The sequence below is a fragment of the Microtus pennsylvanicus genome, chromosome 6, assembly GCF_037038515.1.
Source record: "Microtus pennsylvanicus isolate mMicPen1 chromosome 6, mMicPen1.hap1, whole genome shotgun sequence".
In the NCBI taxonomy this organism is placed as follows: domain Eukaryota; kingdom Metazoa; phylum Chordata; class Mammalia; order Rodentia; family Cricetidae; genus Microtus; species Microtus pennsylvanicus.
Window position 1 is genome coordinate 121494419 of NC_134584.1, and position 26224 is coordinate 121520642.

At 52.5% G+C, this 26224-nt stretch overlaps 2 protein-coding genes across 3 annotated transcripts; both read right to left on the reverse strand.

Annotated features, from left to right (window-relative positions):
• Window positions 1–10016, reverse strand: Cyba (cytochrome b-245 alpha chain). Of its 2 annotated transcripts, XM_075977519.1 has the most exons (7): window positions 9801–10016; window positions 8860–8913; window positions 3064–3133; window positions 2642–2716; window positions 2364–2447; window positions 1704–1785; window positions 1–306 (listed from the first exon to the last, which is right to left on the reverse strand). In XM_075977519.1, exons 1-7 carry the CDS (start codon window positions 9856–9858, stop codon window positions 97–99), a joined length of 633 nt encoding a protein of 210 aa, XP_075833634.1. In that variant the 5' UTR covers window positions 9859–10016; the 3' UTR covers window positions 1–96. The 2 variants fall into 2 exon arrangements, with proteins under 2 accessions (XP_075833634.1, XP_075833635.1); XM_075977520.1 differs by lacking the exon at window positions 8860–8913 and having other exon boundaries at window positions 9801–10001.
• A 516-nt stretch (window positions 10017–10532) lies between these two features.
• Window positions 10533–20782, reverse strand: Mvd (mevalonate diphosphate decarboxylase). Its single transcript, XM_075977521.1, has 10 exons — window positions 20500–20782; window positions 16669–16739; window positions 16137–16251; window positions 15773–15919; window positions 14640–14839; window positions 14253–14327; window positions 13789–14007; window positions 13265–13380; window positions 11987–12095; window positions 10533–11196 (listed from the first exon to the last, which is right to left on the reverse strand). Exons 1-10 carry the CDS (start codon window positions 20570–20572, stop codon window positions 11116–11118), a joined length of 1206 nt encoding a protein of 401 aa, XP_075833636.1. The 5' UTR covers window positions 20573–20782; the 3' UTR covers window positions 10533–11115.
• Window positions 20783–26224: the final 5442 nt, after the last annotated feature.

Sequence of the window (26224 nt, forward strand, 5' to 3'; positions counted from 1 at the left end):
CCAGCTTTTCACTGTTTATTACAGTAGGAGGCATCACCGCCTCCTGGTGGCACCTCCGGGAACACTCAGGCAGGAGCTACAGACAGCCACGCAAGGTCACACCACCTCATCTGTCACTGGAATTGGGTTGACCTGGGGGCCTCCAGCCGTGCCCGCCTCCTCCTCACCCACACTTGGCTTCTTGCGGACCTCCACTGGTGGCCGGGGTGGGGGGTTGGTGGGCGGCTGCTTGATGGTGCCTCCGACCTGGGGCCGCTCCTTGGGCTTGGGCTCAATGGGGGTCCATTGCTCACCCCGGATGGCTGCCTGAGGGGCAGAGAGAGACAGTGTTGTGCTTCAAGCTGCTGGCTGTCACAGGGACTTTAAGTGGACATGGGTCTTAATCCCTAAGCAGAATGGGAATGACTATATTAACTGACTGACCCAAGGTCACACAGTGAGGATCTGGGACTGCCTGACACCAAGTTATGTGGCCATGCCAGGAGGTTCCTGCAGTGAAGGGAGCATATAGAACACTCCCAGAAACACTTCCAGGTACAAATTCCATGACCCACACGGCTCCCAGGTCCCCTCCAAGAGATACCTGCGTGCGCTAAGGCCTCCCCAAGGGTGTCAAGCACTCTGTAGGAAGCAGGTAGTGCTGGGTGCTAAAGAACACAAGCAGAGTACTTGCTTAAACAGCGCTGCCGTCCCCCACCCTGCATGCGCCTCCGCAGCAGCTGCTCCAGTGTGGGAATGTGCACTTAAATTCAGTATCCCACAGGCAGTGGTGGCGCACACCTTTAATCCTAGTATTCAGGAGGCAGAGGCAGGCGGATCTCTGTGAGTTCGAGGCCAGGATGGTCTACAGAGCAAGTCCAGGACAGCCAGGGCTACACAAAGAAACCCTGTCTCGAAAGACAAAACAAAACAAAAACAAAAGCAATAAATATAGTATCCCATAATGCTTGAGAGAGGGAAACTGCAGCACACAAACACCTGTGCTACACCTTCAACACCTGTGACCTCACCTTCTAACACCCGGGGGCTACACATTCCAACCAACAAGCTAGAACATTCTACAAAGAAGAAGTTGGCAGAAAAGAATTAGAAAGATATCTATATGATCTCAAAAAGGGGGGAGAGACTTTTAATGAACACAAGCTATGTTAGGTGAAGAACACATACCTGTCATCCAGCATTAGGAGGTACAAGCAAGAGGATTAGGTTTTCAAGGTCATCCTCAACTAGCAGCAAGTTTGAGACCAGCTGGCTATATGAAACCCTCTCTTTCTCTCAAAATAAATAGGTAGATGATAGATAGATAGATAGATAGATAGATGCATACATACATACATGTATGCATACATACATAGATAACAGGCAGATAGAGAAATGCTTCTGTGTGTTGAATCCCTGGGAAGTGTACCTGACACAGCCCCAAACTCAGGCAGGCTTTGATGAGCAAAGGGCCCACACTGAGGTTGGGAGGTAGGACCTGGGCCGGCCACACTGCCTCTCTGAGTTGTCTTTATCCACCTGCTGGACAGAGCTACAATGCAGCCTCAACAGGAAGTATCCAGTATACACTGGATGTGCATTAACCAAAGCTGCTGTGAGCAAGGAAGCTGACCTGAGGGCCAAGAACACCAAGGACATGGGAGTGGGGGATGGGGGTGGAGGGTGAAGTGGAGGAGGCTTTACTATAGAGGGCAGCCACTTACCAGCAGGTAGATCACACTGGCAATGACCAAGCAGACAGTCCCCAAAATAGTGGCTAGCAGGAAGCCTGCAGGCACTGACAGCCTGGAGGGGTAACAGAAGGAAGGGGAGAGACAACAGTCAGCTCTAGGCCATAAGGTCTCAGAGGGAGCCGGGCGGTGGTGGCGCACGCCTTTAATCCCAGCACTCGGGAGGCAGAGGCAGGCGGATCTCTGTGAGGTCTCAGAGGGAGATATCATCCCCAGGGCCCTAGACTAAGCAGAGGCCAGCTCTGCCCAGGTCCAGCTTGGCATAAAATGTTCTCTGCAGTGATTCAAGGCCCAGCAACAGTGTTGGGAAAAAGGCCTAAGTTGGGGTGTGGTGTCATGGGTGTGTTCCAGTGCAGGCTTAGCAAAGACCATGAAAAAGGGCAGGTGTAACAGACCCACAGAAAACCACCCAGCGACCAACTGCAGTTCAGCTACTGGGTTCGGTGTGCACCGCACGACAGCTGATGGATGCAGGTTTGGGACCTTCTGCCCTCTCTAAAAGCTGGACTTTTCTGTCTGGGTAAACATCAATGAGGAAGGGGCATGGCTGAGCCATATCTCCCATCCAGGCTACAGAACCATGGGGTGCCTCCTTGCAGTCTCCTGTTACCAGGGCATTGGCGGGGGACTCACAGGAAGTGAAGGACAGCCCGGACGTAGTAATTCCTCGTGAGGGGCCCGAACAGCTTTACCATAGCGGTCAGGTACTTCTGTCCACTAGACATAGAGGGAGGACAGAGGTCAGGGGGTCAGCACCAGTCACAATCAGTACCCTTGTCCCTCCCTATCCATCCCCTTCCAGGGTCCTGGGTCCTTTTCCTCCTGTTCACATGGACCCAGTAGCTGGGCAGGCATTGGGCTGGAAGCTCCCAACAAGCCAGGCCCAGGCCACTCAGGTGGGGATGACTTACCACCGCTCCATGGTGGAGCCCTTTTTCCTCTTCCCTCGAGGGTACTCCAGCAGACAAATGAGCACACCTGCAGCACTGAGGCAGTGTTAAGGAAAGCCGTGCTTGCCCTAAGCTAGCGTGCACTTCAGGTAAATGGAGGCACAGCCGCTGGCCCATCCCCCATTCTCCCTCCTCGTCTGTTCTCAGGTTCTGGCCAGAGAGCCCATTGTCTAACAAGGTAAGGAGGAGGCAGGGGACTCTAACTCAGCTCCACGTCTGCCTGAACCCATTCTGTGCCCTTTGGCAAGCTGTCTTGGCTTCTAAAACTGCAGACAGAGCTGGTTCTGCTTCTTGAGGCTGTGGCCAAACAGGACAGTTGTAGAACCGCTAGCCCGGGAAGCAGCGGCATCACCACACCGTCCTGGTCCCCAGTAGAAGGATACATAGAGTAGGCACCGAAGTACCACTGTGTGAAGCGCCCAGCTGTGGCCACGATGCCCCCTGTGATGAGAACTAAGGGTGGAGGGAGAAGGTTAAGAGGAGGCACCTGTTGCAGGTGTGAGCCAACTTGAGCTTGCCCCTGGGCTAGGACCTCCTCCAATTCCCTGCCCACTGGGGTAGGGCACTGCCCCAGGAGGAAATGCCTGGATTGTAGGGTGCACAGGAGGCAGAGAGGACGCTCGGTGACGTGGCCAGGGCGAGCTGAACATGCTGGTGGGAGTCTTGCGCTCCAGGGTAGCTGTCTAGTGCTTACAACCTGTGTGCCTGACAGTTACTGCCCCTTCTTTTCAGCTGCGTGTTTCTTGGTCCTTTTGTAAATCTGCACATACTTGGGGTTCCACCCCCAAAAAACAAAAAACCAAAGACCTGCACAGGGTTGTGCCACAATCGCACGGCTCCACAGTCATCCCAGCCAGCTAGCCCATTCAAGACTACATTACGGGACGGGCGGTGGTGGCGCTCGCCTTTAATCCCAGCACTCGGGAGGCAGAGGCAGGCGGATCTCTGTGAGTTCGAGACCAGCCTGGTCTACAGAGCTAGTTCCAGGACAGGCTCCAAAGCCACAGAGAAACCCTGTCTCGAAAAAACCAAAAAAAAAAAAAAAAAAAAAAAAAAAAGACTACATTACGGAATACACAGTGTGAAGCTTAGCTCCCCCACGGAACCACGTGACAACCGTCCTCATTTCAGCAAGCTCTTGTGTCTGTGTCTTTAGCTCAGGTGAAGCTGAACTGATGGGCTCTGTAAATAATTAGAAGCTCACTCTTCCTTTGCTGTTGTTGTTTTTGAGAAAGTCCAGACAGGCTGGCTGGTCTGGAACTCCTGAGCCCCCTCTTCCTGTGGTTGCATTGCAGCATGGATCACCACACCCCACTGCTTACTTTTCTTCTTGTTTTCTTTTGTTTTTTCAAGACAGGGTTTCTCTGTGTAGCCCTGGCTAGCCTGGAACTCACTCTGTAGATCAGGCTGGCCTAGAACTCACAGAAACCCACCCACCTCTCCCTCTGAGTGCTGGGATTAAAGGTGTGTGCCACCACCACCTGGCATAATTTTTTTGTTTTCTTACCTTTTTTTTTTAAATTGACTGTTTCTCTAATCCCTGAATCAACCACGATTTACTGGTTTATTTGTCTGTCTTTGGGATATTTGGAGGCTTCTAGTCTATAGCTATGACGGATAGGTGATGTGGCTATGTTTTTATTTTTTTTAACCAATAGTAAGAGTGAATTTAAGATATTTTATGGGGTTGGCAAGATGATGGAGTGAGTAACAACACTTGCCGCCAAGCCTGATTCATCCTGAAGACAGGACCCACAGAGAAGCAGAATTGACAAAGTTGTACTTTACCTCCGTGTGCCTACTGTCTTAGCATGGTGGTGCCCAACTGCCCTGGCAATGCTTAAACCAGACATGGTGGGCTTGTATGCAACCCCAGCACTTGGAAGGTGGAGGCAGGAAGCCCATGAGTTCAAGGCCAGCCTCACTTACACAGTATATTCCAGGATCCGCTGGGATGCATGAGACCCTGGAATACTAGCCCTTGGGAGGTAGATGCAGGAAGGCCAGGATTCAAAGTCATCATCTTTTGCTACACAGTGAGTTTGCAACCAGCCTGAAACCCTGTCTTAAAACAAACAAATAAGTAAAAGGCAGGACCCTGCTGTAGGTTTAGAAAGATGAGTGATACACTAAGCCTAAGAAACTTAAGATCTTGATTCCTTGAGGGCCCGAGGGATGCTCAGGGTCAAAGAGCACTGGTTGCTCTTCCGAAGTATCATCTTCAGCCAGGTGTGGCCACACCTGCTATCCCAACACTCTTGAAGCTAAGACAGAAGGATCATAGATTTCAAAAAATAAGCAAAAACTGTACTTTCTTTTTTCTTTGTATTCTAGAAGCTTGCAGTAAGTTTTACTCAGACTTTTTTTTTTTGAAGTAATTTTAGCAAGCGTTTTTCAAAGGTAGTCATGTGTAGTTTCCAACTGAGATGCACACATCCAGGTCTTTCTAGTTCCTCTCCTAATATTTGAAAATAATTTCTCCCAGATATTCAAGGCTACTTACTGCAAAATTCTTCCTAGCCACGGGAGAACTTTCATTGCCTGACTTGTTACTCATCTGGTGGTTCCCATTCTCTCTTTGGGGCCGGTCCTTCTCCGGATTCAGCTTCCCTCTTGCTGAGGTGCATCTGTCAGTCATCCTTGCACCAAGACTCTGTTAGCTGACACTCAGCAGGATAGTGCAAGGGGAGAGGGTAACCCTTTTCTCAGCACCCAAGACCTCATTACACGCTGTCTCCTGGCGCCTAGGACATCATTACACCCTGTCTCCTGGCGCCTAGGACATCATTACACTGTCTCCTGGAGCCTACAACATCATGACACATTGTCTTCTGGCATCTACGACATCATTATACACTGCTTTCTGATGCCTATGACATTAATAAACACTCTCTCCTGGTGCCTATGACATCATTACACACTGCCTTCTGGCATCTATGACATCATTACACACTGTCTTCTGGCATCTATGACATCATTACACACTGTCTCCTGGCATCTATGACATCATTACACACTGTCTTCTGGCATCTATGATATCATTACACACTGTCTCCTGGCATCTATGACATCATTACACACTGTCTCCTGGCATCTATGACATCATTATACACTCTTTCCTGGCATCTATGACATCATTATACACTCTCTCCTGGCATCTATGACATCATTATACACTCTCTCCTGGCATCTATGACATCATTACAAACTGTCTTCTGGCATCTATGACATCATTACACACTGTCTTTTGGTATGTGTGGTTGATCTGAGAACTCTATAAGCTGGTATTAACCCATGTTTTTATTCCTTGTCTAATTTCAATGTGTTCAAGAAGGGATTTGTTGGGGGCTGGAGAGATGGCTCAGTGGTTAAGAGCATTGCCTGCTCTTTCAAAGGTCCTGAGTTCAATTCCTAGCAACCACATGGTGGCTCACAACCATCTGTAATGAGGTCTAGTTCAGACATACAGACAGAATATTGTATACATAATAAATATTTTTTTTTAAAAAAAAGAAGGGATTTGCCGGGCGATGGTGGCGCACGCCTTTAATCCCAGCACTCGGGAGGCAGTGGCAGGCGGATCTCTGTGAGTTCGAGACCAGCCTGGTCTACAGAGCGAGTTCCAGGACAGGCTCCAAAGCCACAGAGAAACCCTGTCTCGAAAAACCAAAAAAAAAAAAAAAAAAAAAAAAGAGAGAGAGAGAGAGAAACCCTGTCTCGAAAAACAAACAAACAAACAAACAAAAAAGGGATTTGTTTTCTTTAGCTCTGAAAGTGACTTCTTGCTCTCTTAGGCCCAAAGTCATTTCTGGGAAATGTCTGCTCAGCCTCCAGAGGCCCTTCCCCCACACCATGGACGCTCTCTTGTGGAACTTCAGTGTGTCACATGTTCACTTCCTGCACAACGTATAACACAACTTCTGTGTAGAAATCCCCATATCGGTGTGGTTCCTCCCAGCTTCCTTCTGCTTCCTTCTTCGGGACTGTGCACCCTCAGGGTGTCCACGGTGCCAAGATTCGATCTGTGTGCATCTGTAGACAGCGCGCGGGGATTCACCCTCTCAAATCCAGCTGGCCGTTCATTTCTCTCCTTTGGCATTCAAGGGACACTTTTCTGCCTTCCAGTGGGACCAGCACCCCTGCCCATGGGTGCCCTGCCCTATGGGTGCTGACTCCTCAGAGGGTTCACTTCCTCAAACAGTGAGCTAATGTGAGCTCACACCCATAGGCCATGCATCCCACAGCAGCCTGTGTGCCCCGCTGAGGGCTTCTCCCTCCGATCAGAGTTCTCCAGCTTCTGCGTCTGTGGCTGAGGGCAACCTCACTCCGGCAGCCTAGATCTTGGGTATTGCCTGTTCCTGAAGTTTTCCACCTGACGCCTGGCAGCAACAGCTCATGGCAGCTGCAAGGATTTAAGTCCTGTGTGAGTTTTGCTTGGGTGGTGACTACTGCCTTCGCCAGCACAGAGACCCTAGGACGGCCTCAGGAAGAGTCGCTGGATTGTCCTGGGCACCCACAGCCTTCAGGCCCCTCTCCCAATCTTCAGAGAACACTGGTTTATTCTTCTGCTTTGCCTGTATCTCAGCTACATATTAACTTTCCTGCTTTGCTGATCAGCACTAAGGGTGTGCTCTGCCGGAAGGGAGGGTCTTTCGGTCACACATTTACTCAGCCTGCAATCCACGAGCCCTTGGAGTGTCGTGTCCATTCTGGGCTCCTATTCTGCTGTCACCATTAGTGGGAGGGGACACCCTCTATCCACCAGGGAGACACAAGGACACATTCTTTTTTCTTTTTCTTGATTTTTTTTTTTTTTTTTTTTTGGTTTTTCAAGACAGGGTTTCTCTGTGGCTTTGGAGCCTGTCCTGGAACTAGGTCTTAGACCAGGCTGGTCTCGAACTCACAGAGATCCGCCTGCCTCTGCCTCCCGAGTGCTGGGATTAAAGGCATGCGCCACCACTGCCCGGCTCTTGATTTTTTGAGACAGGGTTTCTCTATGTGGCTTTGGAGCTTGTCCTGGACCTTCTGTGTAGACCTCCTGTGTAGGCCTTAAATTCAGAGATCCACCTGCCTCTGCCTCTCAAGTGCTGGGATTAAAGGCGTGCATCACCACCGCCAGGCCCAAGGACTCATTCTTAAATCCAACCAAGAACAACAACCATGTCCAGGGACTCTGAAATAACCCAAAGACCAAAGCCCTGTGGTCTGGTAAGACAGCGGCACACTAACAGAAGGTCCTGATCCCAGGGAATCAGGCTACATGAGGTTGAACATCTCCGAGCCAGCGACACTGAGCCCAGGGGGGAGGAGAGAGGTGTCAGCCAGCTCTGGGGGCTGCGGCGGCAGCTTGTACAAAGCTCTGTTGCACATTCAGGAAACTCAGAGGCAGAAAAGAAACTGTACGGCAAGGTAGGCAGGAGCGCTCCCAGGAGGAAGCAGGGGCTCCAGCTGCCAGAAAGGGGTTCTGAGATGGAGCCGGGTGATTATGTGGGGAAACAGAGGATTTTCTGTGATTTCAAAACAAAACAAAAAAGGAAATGACCACCCAAACCACCCAGGCGGCGGTGGTGCAAGCCTTCCATCCTAGTACTTGGGAGGTCACCCTGGCCTATGGAGTGAGTTCCAGGACACCAGAGTTATTACACAGAGAAACCCTGTCTCAAAAGCAAAACAAACCAACAAACAACCTGGGAGAGATAGATCAGTGGTTTAAGAGTGCCCACAGCTCTTACAGAGGACCTGAGTTCGGTTCCTAGCACCTACATCAGCAGTTCAGAACCACCTGTAACTACAGCCCCAGGCAATCCAGGACCCTCTTTGAGGCTTTGTCTGTGACCACCTGCAGACCACCTGCAATTATTCCCACGCCCAGACACAGACACACATGCATACACATATAGTAAAATGTAAAACAAACAAAGGAAAGTGTGTTCCTGTGGGTTGGACCCAGACCGTCCAGAACACTCCCAAGGTGGCTGGACTTTCAAGAAACAAGGAAAATAAGAGGAAGTCCGACTTGAGGGAGAAAGTGGCCAGGGCCAGCGACGTCTCTACATCTCTACTGTCTCTAAACGACACAGGAGAGTTGTGTCACCCTGGACTCTATGGATAGTTAGCTGAGGCAGTATGCAGAGGTCTTCCTTACACAGCACAGGCAGACAGGACATGGTAGCACTCACAGGAGTGGCTAGCATTCACCGGAGAGCCTGGGTCTTCCCACCGAGGCTGTGTCCCTGTAGTGTTCAAGGGACACAGTCCACCACTGACAGGCAGGTGGAAAATGCAGAGAAAGGAAGAAGGGTCCCGACTGGTCCACCACTCTCAAAGGGCTTCAGCTTCAAAGCCTCCCACCCCAGGAGGGAGCTTCCCATGTGGCCTGGGGGAGATTTCTCCATCACCTCCCTAGGCATCGGTCCCCACCCCTGGCCTTGCAGGTCTTTCCTGGATAGCTTTGGCTTTGAGGCACGTCTGCAGTTTCTTTAAGTCTCAGGCCTGATGTCCCTGGTCTGGTTTACTAGGTTCCTTTCCCAGTCTAGTGAAGTCAGGAGTCCCATTACCCCTTGGCAGACCCCCAGGCTATCCGGATTGTTTGAGCCACAATAAGCGACATTCTGACCAAAAGCACCTTAGCCCTGGGCTAAGATCACTCAGAGGGGTGCACCGACTCTTGTGAAAAAGTTTCTGCACACACTCTGCTTGTGGGATGGAACTGACTGCTCCTTCAGGATGCTATCAGCTCCTATCCCGAGCCCCTTCCAGGAGAAAACGAAGCCCTAGCGACCCCCAAAACCAGAGCCCCGACTCCAGGAATGGGCTATATACACAGAAGAGGGTCTTCCGGCGGGTTTTCCTAACCGGGCGGGGAAACCACCAGGCTAAAGCCTCTTCCCCAGCTACAAGCAACTTCCTCCTCCGAAGTCCCAGCGCGGACAGAGCAGGGTTCAGGGCGGGGTCGCAAAGCAGGCAGCAGGGCGAGGCCAGCAGCGGCCACCGCCTGCTCTGAGCCCCTGGGCCCCAGCAGCCCGCGCAGAGAGGTCCGCAGCGCCAGCCCGAACCCAGCTTCTCCCGAGGCGCCCCAGGGGTCCTGACCGGCCCTCCGCCCGAAACCCGCCTCACTCACTCAGGCCAGATGCCAGCGCCTGCTCGTTGGCCCACATGGCCCACTCGATCTGCCCCATGGTGAGGACCCTGAACACGCAGCGGCCGGGTCCAACTCCGCAGCCCCACTACAAGTCTTCACCGATCGGCCCGCCCCCTGCTCAGGCTCCGCCCCTTCGGGCTGTGCCCTAAGGCCTCCTTTGCGACTTCGTGGGTGGGACAGCCTCCCCCTAGCTGGAATGTGCCCCGCCTACTTAGGTCTTGCCGGTAACTTGTGGCAGTCCCCTTCCCCCCGCCCCCCAGCTCCTAGGACCCCTGGAGTAAGTCACTTCAGTGCACCTGCTCCTTTGCTTATCAAAGGCAGAATGAGGCTATTTCCGACCCACTGTGAGCCGGGGCAGGTGTGGCCTGGATCACGTGATTACGTGGAGGGAGGAGGACTTGATTTGTAAGGCTGGGAAAACCCAGAAAGTCGGGGACAACTGAACACTTTTGTTCTGGCCCGCATTAGCAGCAGCATGTATGCTGGGGTATGGCATAGGGTGACAAGGAGGCAGGAGACTGTCACGGGAGGGCACAGTGGCTGGGGTGGCTTGTGGCAGTAGGAAGCAATCCTAGAAGTACCTACTTCGGGCCCCACCTCTCCACTACATAAAGGTGGCACTCAATGGCTGGTAGGAACCTGAGCGCTCAGCTGTAGCTCATGGACCTGAGAAAATTGGTTTACAAAGAGAAAGCACGGGCAAGGCAGCAGGCAGCAGCAGCACACTTTATTCCCGGGGTCATCAGGTCCATTACCTGCACCTTCATGATGTACCCACACCCACAAGGGACCCGTCCCTGTGGGCTCAACAGCCTCTGCCCTCAAGGGGAGGGGTCACTGGTCTTTATAAAGAAATATTCCATCCGCGGTGCAGCCTGAGTTAGGAGCCCCAGGCTCAGCAGAGACACTGCTCTCTGGCCAGTGTCTTCCAAGCTCAGCTGCTCTCTGAGGCTCTAGGGACTTCTTTAATGGGAGACACAGACTCCCCTTCCCTGACGAGCTGCTGTCTGGAATACAGGGAGGTCCACAGAGTGTTTCTGCGAGCCCTTCGGAAACTCGCAGGGAACGTGAGGCACTTGATTGGGGACCCCCGCATCCCAGCTGCCTAGATAGGCACTTATCACCACTCCATGTCCCCCACCAGCATGGCATTACCATCAAGCACCCCCACAGGCATGGCCAGTCAGCACACCAGCTCCCAGACCCAGTGAGCAACCCTTTCTCCAGCAGCACAAGGGATTGGCATGGAAGAGGTCAGTGGTCCTGCCACGAGGTCAGCGGTCCTGCCACGAGGTCAGCGGTCCTGATGTGGCAGGCCATCTGGGCCCAGCAGATGAGCGTGTGCGTTGTCTAGGACCTGAGGCCCTGGTCCGACCTGGGGGAGGAAATCAGTGTCTAGTCCCTGGCAATGCGGCAGGTCCTACCCACTGCTCCAGGGACTTCACAAGACCGAGCGACTCTAAAACAGGATTAGATGAGGGACAGGGTGTCCCTTCCTGATAAATCCACACCAGCTTGTCCATGCAAAGCCACCTGAGCTGCTAGGTGTCCCTTACCCTGGCTGGACCAGATCCTGGCGGGTCTCTGTGGCCCTCAGCACATGGTTGGCATAGAAAGCAGGGATTTATAGAGTGAGTTCTCTGAGGGCAGGGTCAGGAGATACAGGGATGCTGGCCTGTTTGTGGGGAACACCTGGAGGGCATTGTCTTGGGAACCTCAACACCTACTTATGCTGGTGATAAAAGTGATTGTATTTATTTATTTATTTTTGAGACAGGGCTTCTCTGTGTATCAGTCCTGGCTGTCTTGGAACTCACTTTGTAGACCAGGCTGGCCTCCAACTCACAGATACCTGCCTGCCTCTGCAGGCAGAGTACTGGGATAAAGGCGTGCGCCACCGCCTGGCAAAAGTGACCACTTTTTATCTGCCTGGCTTCTCTTGGTCCCGAGTTACTAACCTTTGCATCCCAAACACCCCCACTCTCCTCCTCTGCATGCAGATTGTCCCTACATGACCACTGAGGGGAAATGAGCAAACCAGGGTCTGGTGACTCTGAGCCATGGCTGATGTTGGCTTCTGCTTCTTGCCCGAGACAGCGGAGGGAGGGAGCCTGGGCACCCACAGCAGATAAGGCAGGGCCTGCCGTGTATTAACTGGGCCTCACCTGAGTGGCAATGATGTACTGGACAGCACCTGGGCTGGGCTCCATAGGCAGCGCAGCTTTCAGCTCATCAGAGAGAAGAGTAGGTGTCACCGGCAGCCCCTTTAGGAACCTGGGCAAAGAAGCAGAAGTGTGTCCATGGGGCCGTTGCGTGGGAGGCCCAGATGGGTGATTCAAGGTTCAGAGAGAAGTGGCCAAGGGTGGGAGGGTTCTTTTAGGCATGATGAGAACACTATGAATTACATCTTTTGCTAAGTGGCACAGGGTAGTCAGACTGGTCCCAGGAGAGACCCGTGCCACGAAGAGACCAGGGACCACCTGCACAGGCTCAAACCTGTTCAAGAAGGAAGAAACTGGGGCTTTGTTTGAATCCTATGCTTCAAAACATCAGATACTTAAGATACTCATCAGAATGTCTGATGCATTTCCTAATAAAACTCAATTCTGGGCTAAGAGGTAGCTCAGCGGTTAACTGCATTGGCTATTCTTCCAGAGGTCCTGAGTTCAATTTACTGCAAGCACGTGGTGGCTCACAGCCCTCCATAATGAGATCTGGTGCCCTCTTCTGGCCTGCAGGCATACACGCAGGCAGAACACTGCATACATAATAAATAAATAAATACATCTTTAAACAACAGCAACAAAAACTCAATTCTAGGCTAAGAAGTGACTCGGTGGTTAAGAACACTTGTTGCTCTTGCAGAAGACTGGGGTTAGGGCCCCAGCACCCACATGGCAGCTGACAATCATCTGTAATTCCAATTCCAGGGGACTGATGCCCTCTTCTGGCCTCCAGGGATACTGCACACATATGGGGTACAGACATTCACACAGGCAAAACATTCAGCCTAAAAAATTTTAAAATAAAACACAAGCTGGTCTTTGCTGAGGGAAGGCCCCTGATCTTCCAAGACATCATTTCTCTCCAAAAAATAAAAAAATAAATTATTAAGAAGAGCCAACTTTTTTCTTTTTTAGATAGGGTCTCATACTACAGTTCAGGCTGGCTTTGAATTCACCTCCTGAGCACCCGTATTATAGATGAGGGTCACCATTATAGCTGAAATACCCCATTTCTTAAGGGGTAGGAATATGGTATTTGTTCACACACCCACAACCTGTGTGGCTATCAGGAGAGACTTTCAGTGCTGCCATCTGCGTGGCTGAGTCCCTGCAGGAGGCCAGTCAGTGCCTGAGATCTCCTGGTTTAGTACTGTGAGCTCCATGCCCTAGCAGACTGTTCTGGGCATCTCCAGGCAGGGAAGAGGGGCACACACTCACTTGTCTCCGTTTGTTGCAGGGGGAAAGCTGTGCCTCACGGCTGCCACAAACTCAGCCACAGTGTCATCCAGAGTGAAGATCACAGCATTGGGGCCCGCATCAAAGGTGTATGCCACCTGGAACCCAAAAGATCCCCAGCTGTTCACTCAGCACCCTTAGCACTGACCCTCGACCTGCGGGGGACCTAGCATCTCCCAAGTTGAACTGGGCCCATCTATGCCTCCCAACCAGGGAGTGGTATGAATGAAACACACTTATGTTAGTCACCTCTGCCTGGAGCTCAGGGACGAGGCTATAGCCTGTGCGGGTCACACAGCTAATGTATTTTAGGGAAGACACAAAACACAGAACGAACCAGAATTGTACGGTGGAGTTTGTCTGTGCCATGTCTGCCATGATCTGGAGGCCCATCCTGGAGCCACTCCCAGCCCCACCCACTTCCATAACCTTTGTCCATGTATACCACGTCCCCATCATCGGCTCATGCTCCTAGCATCTGCCCCACAGGCCCTGCAAGCTGTCACCTTTGTCTGCCCGTGGTGTGTGTTAAAGCCGTGTACTAGCTGGATGATGCGCCTGGAGGTGTCGTTGAGGTAGGAGATGGGCGGGAAGGTATCGAGGCAGGTGGCGTGAAACTGGTTGCTGTCCTTCATGGTCAGCTGGGCAAAGGCCTGGAAGTCCCGCTCTCGGATGCAGCGGGTCATCTCCTTCATGCGCTCAGGCACAATGGACTCTGCCCGGAACTGCAAGGGGAGCGAGCGGGTGAGTGGGTACAACACTTTCTGCCAGCGAATCTGGGCACAGGACCTCCAGAGTCATACCCCCACCAGGAGAGCCCCATCTTGAGCAGCACACTTCACCCTCCCCAGCAAGCAGGACTTTGTTCTCTGCCCTCCTAGTAAGGCTCTGGTCCCTGTCCGCCCCAGCGGGCCCTGGTCCCTGGCCTCCCCAGCGGGCCCTGGTCCCTGCCCGCCCCAGCGGGCCCTACCTTGAGCAGGGTACTGGTCTCCACACTGGTCTGCATGCCCACTGTGCTGCCTGTCTGCTTCTTCTGGGCACTCACCTGAATGAGAGATGGCACTGGGCCTGGGCCACAGGGGACCCACAGCACAAGCCCTGCCCTCTGCTAAACCAACCCTTGGCTCCTGGTCAGGGAAGAGTGATGTGGGTCTGGATCTAGTCACATCATGAGAAGGGGCACAGCTCTGTCATGTGTGATCCAGTGCGGATCCTACCACTAGCAGCCTTGGTCTGTTCCCCAGCCCCTGCTAGCCTAGGATCCTGGTGAACCCCAGATAGATAACAGTTCTTTCTTTCTTAGCCCAGCCCTGGCTAAACAGCCATTCTCCCACTGGCTGCATGCCCACCCACTTACCACAAGGATAAGGATTCGGAGTTGGGGCCAGTGCCACTCTGGGGCTATCTGCCGGGCGACGCTGTCCTTTCCATCGCTCTGCTCCCCCATCTGCCACTCCACGAAGCCCCCATAAAGACTGCGGCACGCACTGCCCGAGCCCCGCCGAGCCACTTCGGAGAGGTCCCCCTCAACCCCGTAGACCCGGGCCAAGGTATAGGCTGAAGGCACAGGAAAGAGACACGGAGGAAGGGTGAAGGCTAATGTACCACCCAGACCAGCTCTGTTGGGTGCTCCCCGCTGCATAGGAAATGAGATTCTGAGGAGCAGAGCTGGGGCATCTCCCAGCTCCACGTCCTTTCACTTGGCATTGGGTTTGGAAATGTAGTCAGCCTTGTAAACTACCTCAGGACTGGGGATGAGGGGGAGGCTTCTTTGAGGAGCTGTACCCATGTGGAGCACTAAAGGGAGGGGTAGGAGTCAGAAGGCCACCAGGAACAGGGACCAAGGTGACAGTCTGAGTAATGTAATGTGTCTCCAGGAAGAGAATGGCTGCTCTGGGGGAGATAGCATCGCAGAAATAGTGAGGAAAGCTTGCCGCTCATCTAGCCATCTTGAGAAGGTGACCTTGCGTCTGGGACTGGCTCACCTATGCCTCCAATTCAGGATGATGCAGGAGCTAGCTGGACCAGGGAGTTATCACTCCTGGAGCTAAGAGGTGAGGGCTGCCTGTGCCAGGGATGGGGGTGCCACCTACAGTGAGTGACCCAGGGCAAGAAAGCAAAGATGATACTGGCGGGGGTAAAAAAAAAAAAGAGTTCTTGACAATAGGGTCAGCAACCCAGAATGCAGCTGGGCCTGAAGCTGGGCCAAGATCTTGGAATTTTCAAGGGAGCCAAGATCCTCCTACCTCTGCCTCCAGGTATTTTCTACCTTCAGGTGGCTTCTGTTGCTTGAGTCACTGGGGAGCTGGAGGGCCCTCACACAGGGGCAGAGAGGGTCTGGTGGTCAATTGCATTATGGGAAAGGGCAAACTCGGGGCCTTTTTACAGGGAGCTCCCACGATAGGAGCCCTGGGTGCTGACAGGCCAGAGACCCCACCCCTACTACCACAAAGCTGAGCCCTGGATCTCCCAGTCCCTGTGAGCACCCACCTAGGCAGGCGTAGCCCGCTGCTGACGATGCCAGGCCTGCAGCAGTGGGGAAGTTGTTCTCTGAGGCCACGTGCACCTTATAGTTGAGGCTGAGGGGAAGTGCGTCCCCATCCCCTGTGCTCCTCCGCTTCCGAGCCAGGCGGCGGACTGCAGGGGAGAGGGCACAGTGAGTGGCAGTGCCACTTGGCAGACCCACCTCATCTGCCTGCGGCCGGGAGTGGGAGGAGTATGGCTGAAATCTGTGAGGCAGTAACGTCCAGACCTCCCACACAGACTCCCTCCTGGGATGCCCCAACTCCAGCCCCTCTCCTATGCGCGCTCAGCATCCACAAGGGCACACGGAGTGGCTGTCATCCCAACTTACTCTCCCTCAGGCAGGCCTGGAGTCGTGGCTGCCCCACATCCTCCTCTTGACCATTCAGCCAGATGCGGTCCTCTGTGAAGTCCTTGCTGATGGCGGCAGTTGTGACGGTTTTTAACTGAGAAGAACAAGGGCCGGGGCTGAGGACCAGTGCCCACACAGCATCCCTTTCTGCCCACGAGGCCTTTCCTACCTATGGCTAGTATGGCTGTCCCCCTGGGCAGGGACAAGCACGTGGAAGGTCAGGGAGGCCACCCTGGCAAGCCCCTCAGGCTGGCCACATTGGCTTGGCCTTCGCCGTGCGGGGTCTGTCTCACCCACAGCAGGACCGTGGGCATCTGGTCCCTCTTGAATAAAGTATCTCAGGTATAAAACTAGCCCTGTGGCTTTGGGAATTTGTGTGTGGATGAAGAGATGAGGGGACTGTGTGCTGGGCAGTCCAAAAGGAATTAGAAGGACACAGGCCGGCTACGGTTCCCACGAGAAGCCACCCCATTCTAGCCATGAGAGCGCAGTGTCTATGCGGTGCACTCACCTGGTCCTGGTGCAGCGTGACACTCAGAGAGGAGTTGATGGGCAGGATCAGTGCTTCATCGCGCTTCCCCCCTGCAACAATAATCCAAGCCAGTGAGTTCCTGGCACCCGACTGGCACTCCGAAAAGTTGCCCCCGCCCCTCTGTAGCAGCCCCCGTACCACCATCCTGTTCTCACTGCCCAGGCTGTGCCACATCCTCAGGACACCTCTGGGCTGGCTGCAGACTCAGCACAGGTTCCCAGAGCACAGGCGGAGGCCAGCCTGCCTCTGCCTCATGCTTCTTCCATCTCTCTCTCTTTTTTTTTTTTACTTCACAGATACAGTTGTGGAAATCTGCTAGGTAGCACATGTGGCTAGTGGTCTCCTCCTGCACCCGGAGGAGCGCAGTTCCTGACCATGTCTCCGACTGCACCCGTCAGAATGGTCCCTCTCTGCCCAACGCTCTAAGCCCCATCGCGGGCACAGTCAACTCTCCAGAAAGCCAGAGGAAACGCCACCCGACAGCACTCACAGTACTTAGCTGGTGGTCGCATTGTCTTTGTTGAGCATCCACACATGCTCAGTTAATCTGGGATGTTCGCACAGAAGGTAACGAAAGGCTAACTCTGGGCGGGTGAACCTTTTCCATCGTTCACTGTCTACAGACACCCGCCCACAGGCAGCTCTCCTGGAGTCATGGGGCTGCTCTTAGGAAGATGGAGCAGGTGACCTAGCCCTAAGCCCGAAGTCCAGGTGTCCCGCACAAGCCAGCACGAGGTACCTGAGTGAGGAAGGAAGACCCTGGGCCCTTGGCTCCAGGCATGGCTAGGGTGCGTGGCTTCGGGTGCCCCATCTGGGTTTCTTTCTGACCACTGGTCTCAGGCCAGCAGCATTTGCTGAGCATCAAGGAGACCAGTGAAGAGCAGTTGAGACAAATTTTTGCCACAGGTGGCTCCAGCCTCACCCTCTTCCCAAGGCCCTGGGAGCCTGGCTGCACGAAAGCACCATCCTTTTCACCCTGAAGGTGTGGCGGGCTGCCCCTTCATCGCAGCTGCCAGCCTGCGCTTCACCGCAGGCCTGCCTGCACAGGTGCTTCTTCAGCCTTGCTGGGAGCTTCCAGAGGAGGCTTCACAGCCCCTGCAGGAACTCTACAGAGCCCCCAGCAGAAACAAGGGCCATACAATGTGGGTGGAACCCCTCTATCTGCCAGAAAAGAGATGGCACCCCTCCTCCACCAGCTAAAGGTTTTAACAGGACTCGAGTCTCAGAACACAGCAGAAAACCATTCAATGTCACCCCAAATCAATTGTCATACCAAAAGGGAGGTTCTCAAACCGAGAAAATAACAGGACACTAACTCTGACGTGTCAGAGATGCCACGACTGCTGCCATGAGACAGCCTAAGCCAGCGATCAGGACAAAGTAAGAAAACAGCATCAAAGAGATGGTTAAGAAGGAGATGAAAGCCTGGGAGCTGAGCCGGGAACTGAAACAAAAGCTAGGGGTGGGGGTGAACCTGAACAGATGGAGGGAAAACCCAGCCAGCTGAAATGTGATTGACATCCAAACCGCAGCCAACCGCAAAGCATCCCACACAGCAGTATGCAGAAGAAAAATAGCATGCATTTAAAAGGAATATCTGTATATAGTCTTTGAAAATTTTATACATGTATACAATGTATCTTAATTATTTACACACTCTATTCCCCCCTCCAACTCCTCCCAAGGGCCTCTTTGTTTGTTTGGGGGATCTTACACATGCTAGGCAGGTGCTATACTACTGAGCTACAGGCCCAATCTTGGGATCATGTGATCTTTTGTTCTTGTCGGGACAGGGTTTCTCTGTGTAATAGCCCTGGCTGTCCTGGAACTCGTTTTGTCGACCAGCCTAGCCTAGAACTCAGAGATCTGCCTGCCTCTGCCTCCTGAGTGCTGGGATTAAAGGCATGCACAACCACTACCTGGGTAACATCATGTGATCTTACCAACAGAAAAAAAAATCACAACCATTTGTGTTTTAGGGAAGAATTATCAGAAAAAAAAATGGGAAGGATGAAGGACTTTTTTTTGTTTTGTTTTTAAGACAGAGCCTAGTTATGGGGCCCAGGCTAGTCTACAAACTGTAAAGATACTTTCATGGACCAAGGCAAGAAAGTCAACTGCCACCAGCCCCATCCTCTCACCTGATACAGTGTTGTTCTTCTAACGAATCAGGCAAGGAAATATAAAGAAAGTCACTCCTAGTGGCAAAAGGCTTGTTTGTCTACAAAGAAAATCTCAAAAAACCTACCGAAGTTCTCAAAAGGAAAGAATGTGTTCAGCCACACTGCAGAACACAAGATCAACACACATCTTCAATCCTGGCACTCAGGAGGCAGAGGCAGGAGCATCTCTGTGAGTTCGAGGCCACAGGACAGTCAGGGCTATGGGGAGAAAACCTTGTCTTGATAAAACAAAACAACAACAAGAAAACAAAACAAAAGACAAGGAAGGTAGGGTACAATGGGCTCAAGAGAAGGATCGCCCATACCACTGGCCATCGGGGAACCGAAGGCTAAAACCACACGGAACTGTGGGTGTATCTGTGAGAAAAACTAAGGTGAAAAATAGGGACTCCTCTGGAATGGGCACCAGAACATGGAAACCAAGATGGCCCGTGTACTGCTGGTGGGAAAACATGTGGGCACTGCCACCCCAGGGAAACCACAGTTCCTTAACACAATAAAGAACAGTTGCCACCCTTTCTCCGGGAAGCATTCCAGGACCTCCTTCCTCTGAAGGATGAACGTTCACACAAAGATCTGCCCATAAACACAAGTAACAACTTCACCGGTAACAGCCCCTGGGGTTGCTTATGCTGTGGAATTGGGCCTAGCAACGGGGGACAATGAACCCCAGCTGCATCCACCTGGATAAGCTTCCAGATAAGTATGCTGACTGAACTGAGCCAAACTCAAGAATCTACAGGCTCTGTGGATCCACTTACAGAAGCAGTCCTAAATGACCATGGAGGAAGGAAGAAGGGCAGGTGAGAGGCTAGGGTGAGGGGCGCTGTACCCTGCGATACCACCCTAGTTTAGAGGGTTACCAGAGACTGGGGAGGAGCAAAAGGCTGCTCCTCACAACAGGAGGTGCGGTAGCACCCGTGTCAACACCAAAGCTTCAGGAGTGACAGTAGAGGCCAGGCCTGAGGTGTATTAAATAGCTTATGAGACTAGCCGGAGGAGAGCCCCGCCTCTCCCTAGCAGCGAAAAGCCTTAATTTCACCATCCCAGATTCGCAGTGGTGTGCCCTTCTCCAGCCCGGAGCACAACCAATCCCAGCCGCATGACCCTCGTCTCCAGCCCCGAGTCCCCTTTCCCTGTCGTGATGATACTCCCCATATCCAGCCCTGGGATCGCCTATCCTGGCTTCGATGATCCCCGTCTCCAGCCCAGTGCCCGTTGATTCCGGTCGTGGTGACGCCCCTTTCAGCCCTGAGTCCCCTTTCCAGCCGTCTCTAGACCAGTTATTACAGATCTGGACCATGGGCTTTTTCCCTCCGGCCCTGAATCCCGGCAGCAGTGATCCTCATCTACACCCCTTTGCCCATTGATCCTGGCAGCTAGGGGCCCCGGCCTCCAGCTCCCAGGACCCCCAATCCTGACTGCAGTAACCCCCGTCTCTAGCACTGTGCCCATTGATCCCGGCGGTGGTGATCCTCCTCTCCAACCCTGTGCCTCGATCAATTCCCATCCCAGCCAGGATGATTCCGCTCTCCAGACCAGGGGACCTGATTCCAGTCGCGGTAAGTCCAGCCTCCAGCCCTACGCCCCGATCCCAGCCGAGGTGACCCCTGACTCCAACACTCACAATACTTGATAACCGCGATGTTGACCGGCGCGGTGCAGGTGACGACCAGGTCCTGAGCCTTTTCCGAAGCCATGGCCGAGAGAGTCTGGAGTCAAAGCTGCACAGCCCAGCACCGGTCTCCGACCGGCGTCCACAGTCTCACGCGCTGCCATATGATTGGCCCACGGACCGTGCTGCTCCCGTGCCGTCCAATAGGCTGTGGGCCGAGCCCACGATCCACTTTTTAGCCTATGGACAGAATCGAATGATGTGCGGCCGACACTGAGCCCGCCCCGCCGCCTCTGAGCGCGTGGCCTCCAGCGAGGGGCGGAGTCTGCTCAGGGAGTGGAACCGGCGCGTGCGCCTTGTGCATGGGTGGAATCTGCGCAAGCGTGGGAGTCGTCTTTCTGGCACACGCAGCTCAGAATAGCCAGACTGTGGAGAAGGACGGTGGGGCTATCTGCTGTTCCAGAGCTCAAGAACGACAAGCATCCTGCCTCTCCGTTGCACACACAACCCACTAAACCGCGCATCGGGAGGGATCCCCTGATCCGCAGCCCAGGATCGTGCCAGGGCCCCGCATCCTGGAGTATTCTACATCCACAATCTGGCTTCTCTTGTGTGCCCTGTCTTGAGTCTGGGGTCCCATAGCCTGTCTGGACCGTCCAACTTACCGGAGGTCTCGGGCTGCAGGTGGATGCGCTACATCCGCATTAGGTATTTTCTTTCTTTTTTTTTTTCGCATTAGGTATTTTCAAATGCTGTCCTCTTTCCCAGGTTCTGCATAAGCAAGAATTTTGTCACTTTTCATAGTTGAAATGGATTAACACATCTCTATGGGTTTTTGTTGTTTGTCCTGGAACTTACTCTGTAGACCAGGCTGGCCCCAAACTCAAGAGATTCTCTTACTTCTGCTGGGATTAAGCACGTGTGCCACCACCACCTGACTTTTACATCATTTTTATTACAGCAAAATATGCAAAACAAAAATCTTGCCATTTGGCCTTTATTTTTAAGTTACAGTTCAGTGACATTTAGTGTCCTCACTTGGTACAGCCATCATTGCTGAGTCCATTCATTCTCCAGCAGAAACAGATACAACTTTCCAGTTCCCCCATCTCTTAAAATTCGTGGATTTTGAATGGCTCAGACATCAAAGAAGATGCAAGAGTACACACTATGAAATAACCAGGCCACCAGTTCAGTTCTCAGGAGAGCAGATGGTAACAATGTCTCCACAGCCTTTGGTTGACATTTTATACACAATGGTGGGGAATTGCTCTTTCTCCAGCCTGTTTTTCTACGTGGGCGCTTCTTGAAGCTTTTCAGCTCCACACCGAAACAGCTTCCTTGTTTGTCTAGACTGTCTAAACTTATTCAGATTGCCACCCCCCATTGAAGCCATGCATGGCGCTGGCGCTGTCCTTGCATTTTGTGTGAGTGTGTGTGCTTCTGTAGAAGGATTCCTAGAAGTGGGTGGCTTAGCCAAGCAGCTATATGCCTAGGGCACTATTGAGAGCTGCTGGCATGCTGCCGTCTTGGAAGCTAAATCGATTGTTTGGCTCTCTCCACCGGAGTATGGGAGTGTGAACAGGCCTTCAGCAGCACAGGAGATGGCCTGTCACATCAGGCTGAGCTAGCCAGTCTCACTATTGTTTCCTTGTACGTCAGACAGCTCTTGTTTTCAGTTTCTTCTCCAAATGTGCTGTCTGGTTGCTCCAGAGGGACAACAGTCTCAGTGGCTTCACTGAGCTCCCTGGCAACAGGGATGGAGAGGGCACCCAATAATCTGCACCTGCCCTTCTTGTGACGAGAAAGGAAAGGTTTCTACAGAGCCTCTGTGTTAGACACTGAGCTGGGCAGAAACCTGGGTTCCTGGGTACCTCACCTGTTCTACTGTTTAGAATCATAGTATTACATGATGTAAAGCCAGTGAACACAGCCAGCCAGAAAGAACTGCCTTTAATCCCACCCAGCACGAGCGAGCGATGCAGAAGCAGGTGGATCTCAGTGAGTTCAAGGCTAGACTGGTCTACAAAGTTTGTTCCAGGACAGCCAGGATAGTTACACAGAGAAATCCTGTCTTGAAAAACCAAAAATAGAAAGAGAGAGAGAGAGGAGGGGAGGGAAGAGGAGGGGAAGAGAGGAGAGGGGAGTAGAGAGAAGGCTTCAATACAGAAGGGACAGTTACACCCATTGGAACATGTGCGTGTTGTTATCAGGCCCAGCGGGCAAGATCACCTCACAGCTGAAGGATCCCAGTGCTTGACATCCTGGAACCCTGTGTGTCTTAGAGCTAAGAGTTAGTGGGAAGTCACCTCTCTGCTGTTATCTCAGATGTTATAAAGTGTCTGTCAAGGGTGTGAGGTTCATTGTTAGGTCAGGAATATGTATGAGACTCAGGGAAGAAGGCCCTTTGGGGAAAAGAGAAGAGAGGAGAGGGGAATACAGCCCAATACCGGGCTGGGAAGGAAGTCCACCCAGGACTGAGATTCCATCTGCTGTACCCTGGAGCTTGGCCTGGTCAGGCCAGCAGAGGGGACCAAAGCGCAGCTGTGCTTCCCATACAGGCCTTTTCCAGGCCAGGCACTAGGGACAGAAAACCTTTGAAAGTGACCTAAAAGGGGAGGATACTGTTTGTGGATTTCTGTGTCCCTGTCCCTTGTCCCTTTGAACTCGGGTCCCCAGGGAAGTCTTCAGAGGTCAACATCTTTCCAGAGTAGTTGGCCTGGGCCACTAGAGAGGGCAGGAGAGAGGTAGATTTCATCCAGGAGTTCTGGTCTCGTGTGAACAACAGCACAGGGCAGAACACATGTAGCCAATCTAGCAGGTGGCTATAGGCTGCCAGGGTCGCTGTGTTTAGTAGGAAAGGACCTAGAGTAGAGGTGGGGCCTGCACAGAACTGGGGAGGAAGAAAGCCAGGGTTAGGGTCACAGGGAAGGAAAGAGGGAAAGAGGCACGTTGGGGCTACCCCGGGCTGGAATTCCCTTGCCCTCGCTTGACAAGAAAATTTCTTTCTTAGCCCAGGCCAGAGGAGTAATGACCAGTGCCTCCATGTTCTGTGTTGGTGCCTGGCCACAAGCCTTCAGGGCTCTTTACGCCTGCTTTCCCACTTCCCTGGCTGGTTCTTTGCCCGGGCTTTGGCCCTTGTGACAAATGACGCCCCTGCACCACGTGACCTCTATAGGCTCTTCTTTGTTTGAATTCTGTGACCACAGCCCAACATGACCTTCAGAGCAGTTAGGAGCCACACTTCCTGTCAGGGGCCAGTGAGCCAACACTATTCGTGTGTTTTGAGACAGAGGATGTCGCAGGAAATGCCTGCAACCTCAGACAAGGAGCAAGTAAACGGAAGTGGCTTGTTCTAATACACGTTTTCATGTCCTTTCCAGGTATCACAAACAATTCTTTCACTTTGTTTTTCTTTAATTGTGGCCAAGTATGTATTGACCAGGTTAGGTTAGTAGGACGCTTGCCTAGCTAGCCATCCCCAGCACTGGATAACAAGGTATGCCAACACACATCTGTAATCCCAGCACTCAGGAAGCAGAGACAGGAGGATTAAGAGTTCACGGTCATCCTCAGCTATATAGCAAATTGGAGGCCAACCTGGGATAATAGAAACATTGTCTCAAAAAACAAATTACAAACCATAAAATTAGCTGCCATGCTGGGCAGTGGTGGTGCATGTCTTTAATCCCAACACTCGGGAGGCAGAGGCAGGCAGATCTCTGAGAGTTCAAGGCCAGCCTGGTCTACAAGACAGGCTCCAAAGCTACGGTGAAACCCTGTCTCGAAAAAAAAATAGCAAAAAAAAAAAATTAGCTGCCACAACTTTTTTATATACATAAGTGATGCTGGACACGCCCACATTTGTGGAGCCAGGAAGCCGTGACCTGCTTCCTCTTCCACAGGCCTTCAGTTGTGAAGACTATCTTCTGAGCCAAACTTCCACCATCTTCAGGAGTTAGGTTTGATCTTCTTCCTGAAGGTCATGGAGCCTTCACCCAAGTACCCAACCACTCCTTCCAATCGATTGTGTGCAATTCTGCCAAATTTTCAGCTCTTGGAGAGAGGCTAGTCGGGAAGACTAAGGGAGGGGGCCCTTACAGCCACAGCCAGGTGGAGGTCAGGGGTCATGATGCTGGGTGCAGACCTTCCACTATGACAGCTTCAAGCTCATCCACTCTCCTGCCTGTAGCCCCTTACACACGGCACCCTCAGTAAGTCGAGGAATTGTACTCTAGTTTGTCAGAGGGAGCCTTACTGAGAGGGGCAGACATTGTCTATGTCTCCCCCTGGAGAGGAACTTTAGCCACACAGCACAATCAGCTGGCAGGACACACTGACTAAAGAGGAGTTTGGGGAGAGTAGTGATGTCCCTGAAATGGGTAACGAGACAGACAGTGGAAACTGTGCTGTTGAAGGGTAGAGCATCACAGGGGTAGGCGTGGTGCACACCTTTAATCTCAGCACTCCAGAGGCAGAGGCAGGTGGATCTCGGAGTTCGAGGACAGCCTGGTCCACAAAGCGAGTTCCAGGACAGCCAAGGCTACACAGAAAAAGCCTGTCTCAAAAAATAAAACAAACAACAAAAATTAAAGTATAAAAAAAAAAAAGTGGCGGAGGAGATGGCAGTGTTAGCTTGCCTCTTCTCAGAGCTTGGCGGCCAAAGGGTAAAGAAAACCTGAGTCAGATCTGCATTAAAAAGCCTCGCAGCTGAGATCCCGCAGCCTGGAATCTCGGGAGAAGAGATGTGGTGAAGGAGTGAGATAGAGATGACAGAAGACACCCTTCAAGCGCGACCTCAGATAAAGAGAAAGGGAAAATCTCCGGTCCACTGTGCAGACCCAGGGGTCTGCTGTGGGAGTTCGTGGAATCACAGAGTATTCGGCGCTGGAGCTACCGCACAGGGAAAAGCTTTAAACAGGCAGAGGATCTCGCCCAGTCTGGCTTGTGAGGCTGTGGACTGTGGAGGCGGGTGGGATCAGTGTGAGACCCGAAGAAGCAGGAAAAACGTGAGCAGTGTAACCACACAGGCATCCTCGAAACCCAGATGGCATAGCTGAGGTGGTACACGTGGAATTTGTCCCTGATGGGCTGGCTCCCAGGAGACATTAGAGATGGTTTTGTGGCAACTTGACACAAACTAGCATCATGTGAAAGGAGGAAGCCTCAATTGAGAAAATGCCTCCGAAAGCACTGGGCTGATGGCAGGCAAGCGTGTAGGGCATTGAAGGATTTTCTCCTCCTCCTCCTCTTCTCCTTTTTTGAGGCAGAGTTTCTCTGTGTAGCCCTGGCTGCTGTCCTGGAACTCACTCTGTAGACCAGAATGACCTCGAACTCACAGAGACCCACTTGCCTCTGCCTCCAGAGCGCTGGGATTAAAGGCGCGTGCCACCACCACCGGGCTATGGGCATTTTCTTAATTAGCAATTGATGGGGGATAGGAGGCAATTCCATTATGGCTGAGGCCACCCCTGGGTGGTGGACCTGGGTTTTCATAGGAAGATAAACTGAGCAAACTATAGAAGCCAGCAAGCAGCACTCCCCATGGCCTCTTTATCAGCTCCTGCCTCCAAGTTCATGCCTGGTTTGAGTTCCTGCCTTGACTTCTTGAGCCAGATAAACCCATTCCTCCCCAAGTTACTTTTGATTGTAGTGTTTTAATCATAGCAATAGAAACACTAGAACACTAGGTCATCAGTATGGGGTCCTTGTGGATATCAGAGGCTGGAGGACAGGA

Coding starts and splice junctions, on each gene's coding strand:
- Cyba (XM_075977519.1), bottom strand. CDS start 9,858: ATGGGGCAGATCGAGTGGGCCATGTGGGCCAACGAGCAGGCGCTGGCA. Junction 2,717..3,063: donor TACTTCGGTGCCTACTCTAT/GTATCCTTCTAC, acceptor ACACTGCCTCAG/TGCTGCAGGTGTGCTCATTT. Junction 2,448..2,641: donor GGCTCCACCATGGAGCGGTG/GTAAGTCATCCC, acceptor CTCTATGTCTAG/TGGACAGAAGTACCTGACCG.
- Mvd (XM_075977521.1), bottom strand. CDS start 20,572: ATGGCTTCGGAAAAGGCTCAGGACCTGGTCGTCACCTGCACCGCGCCG. Junction 14,328..14,639: donor TCCGAATCCTTATCCTTGTG/GTAAGTGGGTGG, acceptor TCTCTCATTCAG/GTGAGTGCCCAGAAGAAGCA. Junction 11,197..11,986: donor AGTACATCATTGCCACTCAG/GTGAGGCCCAGT, acceptor TTCCTCCCCCAG/GTCGGACCAGGGCCTCAGGT.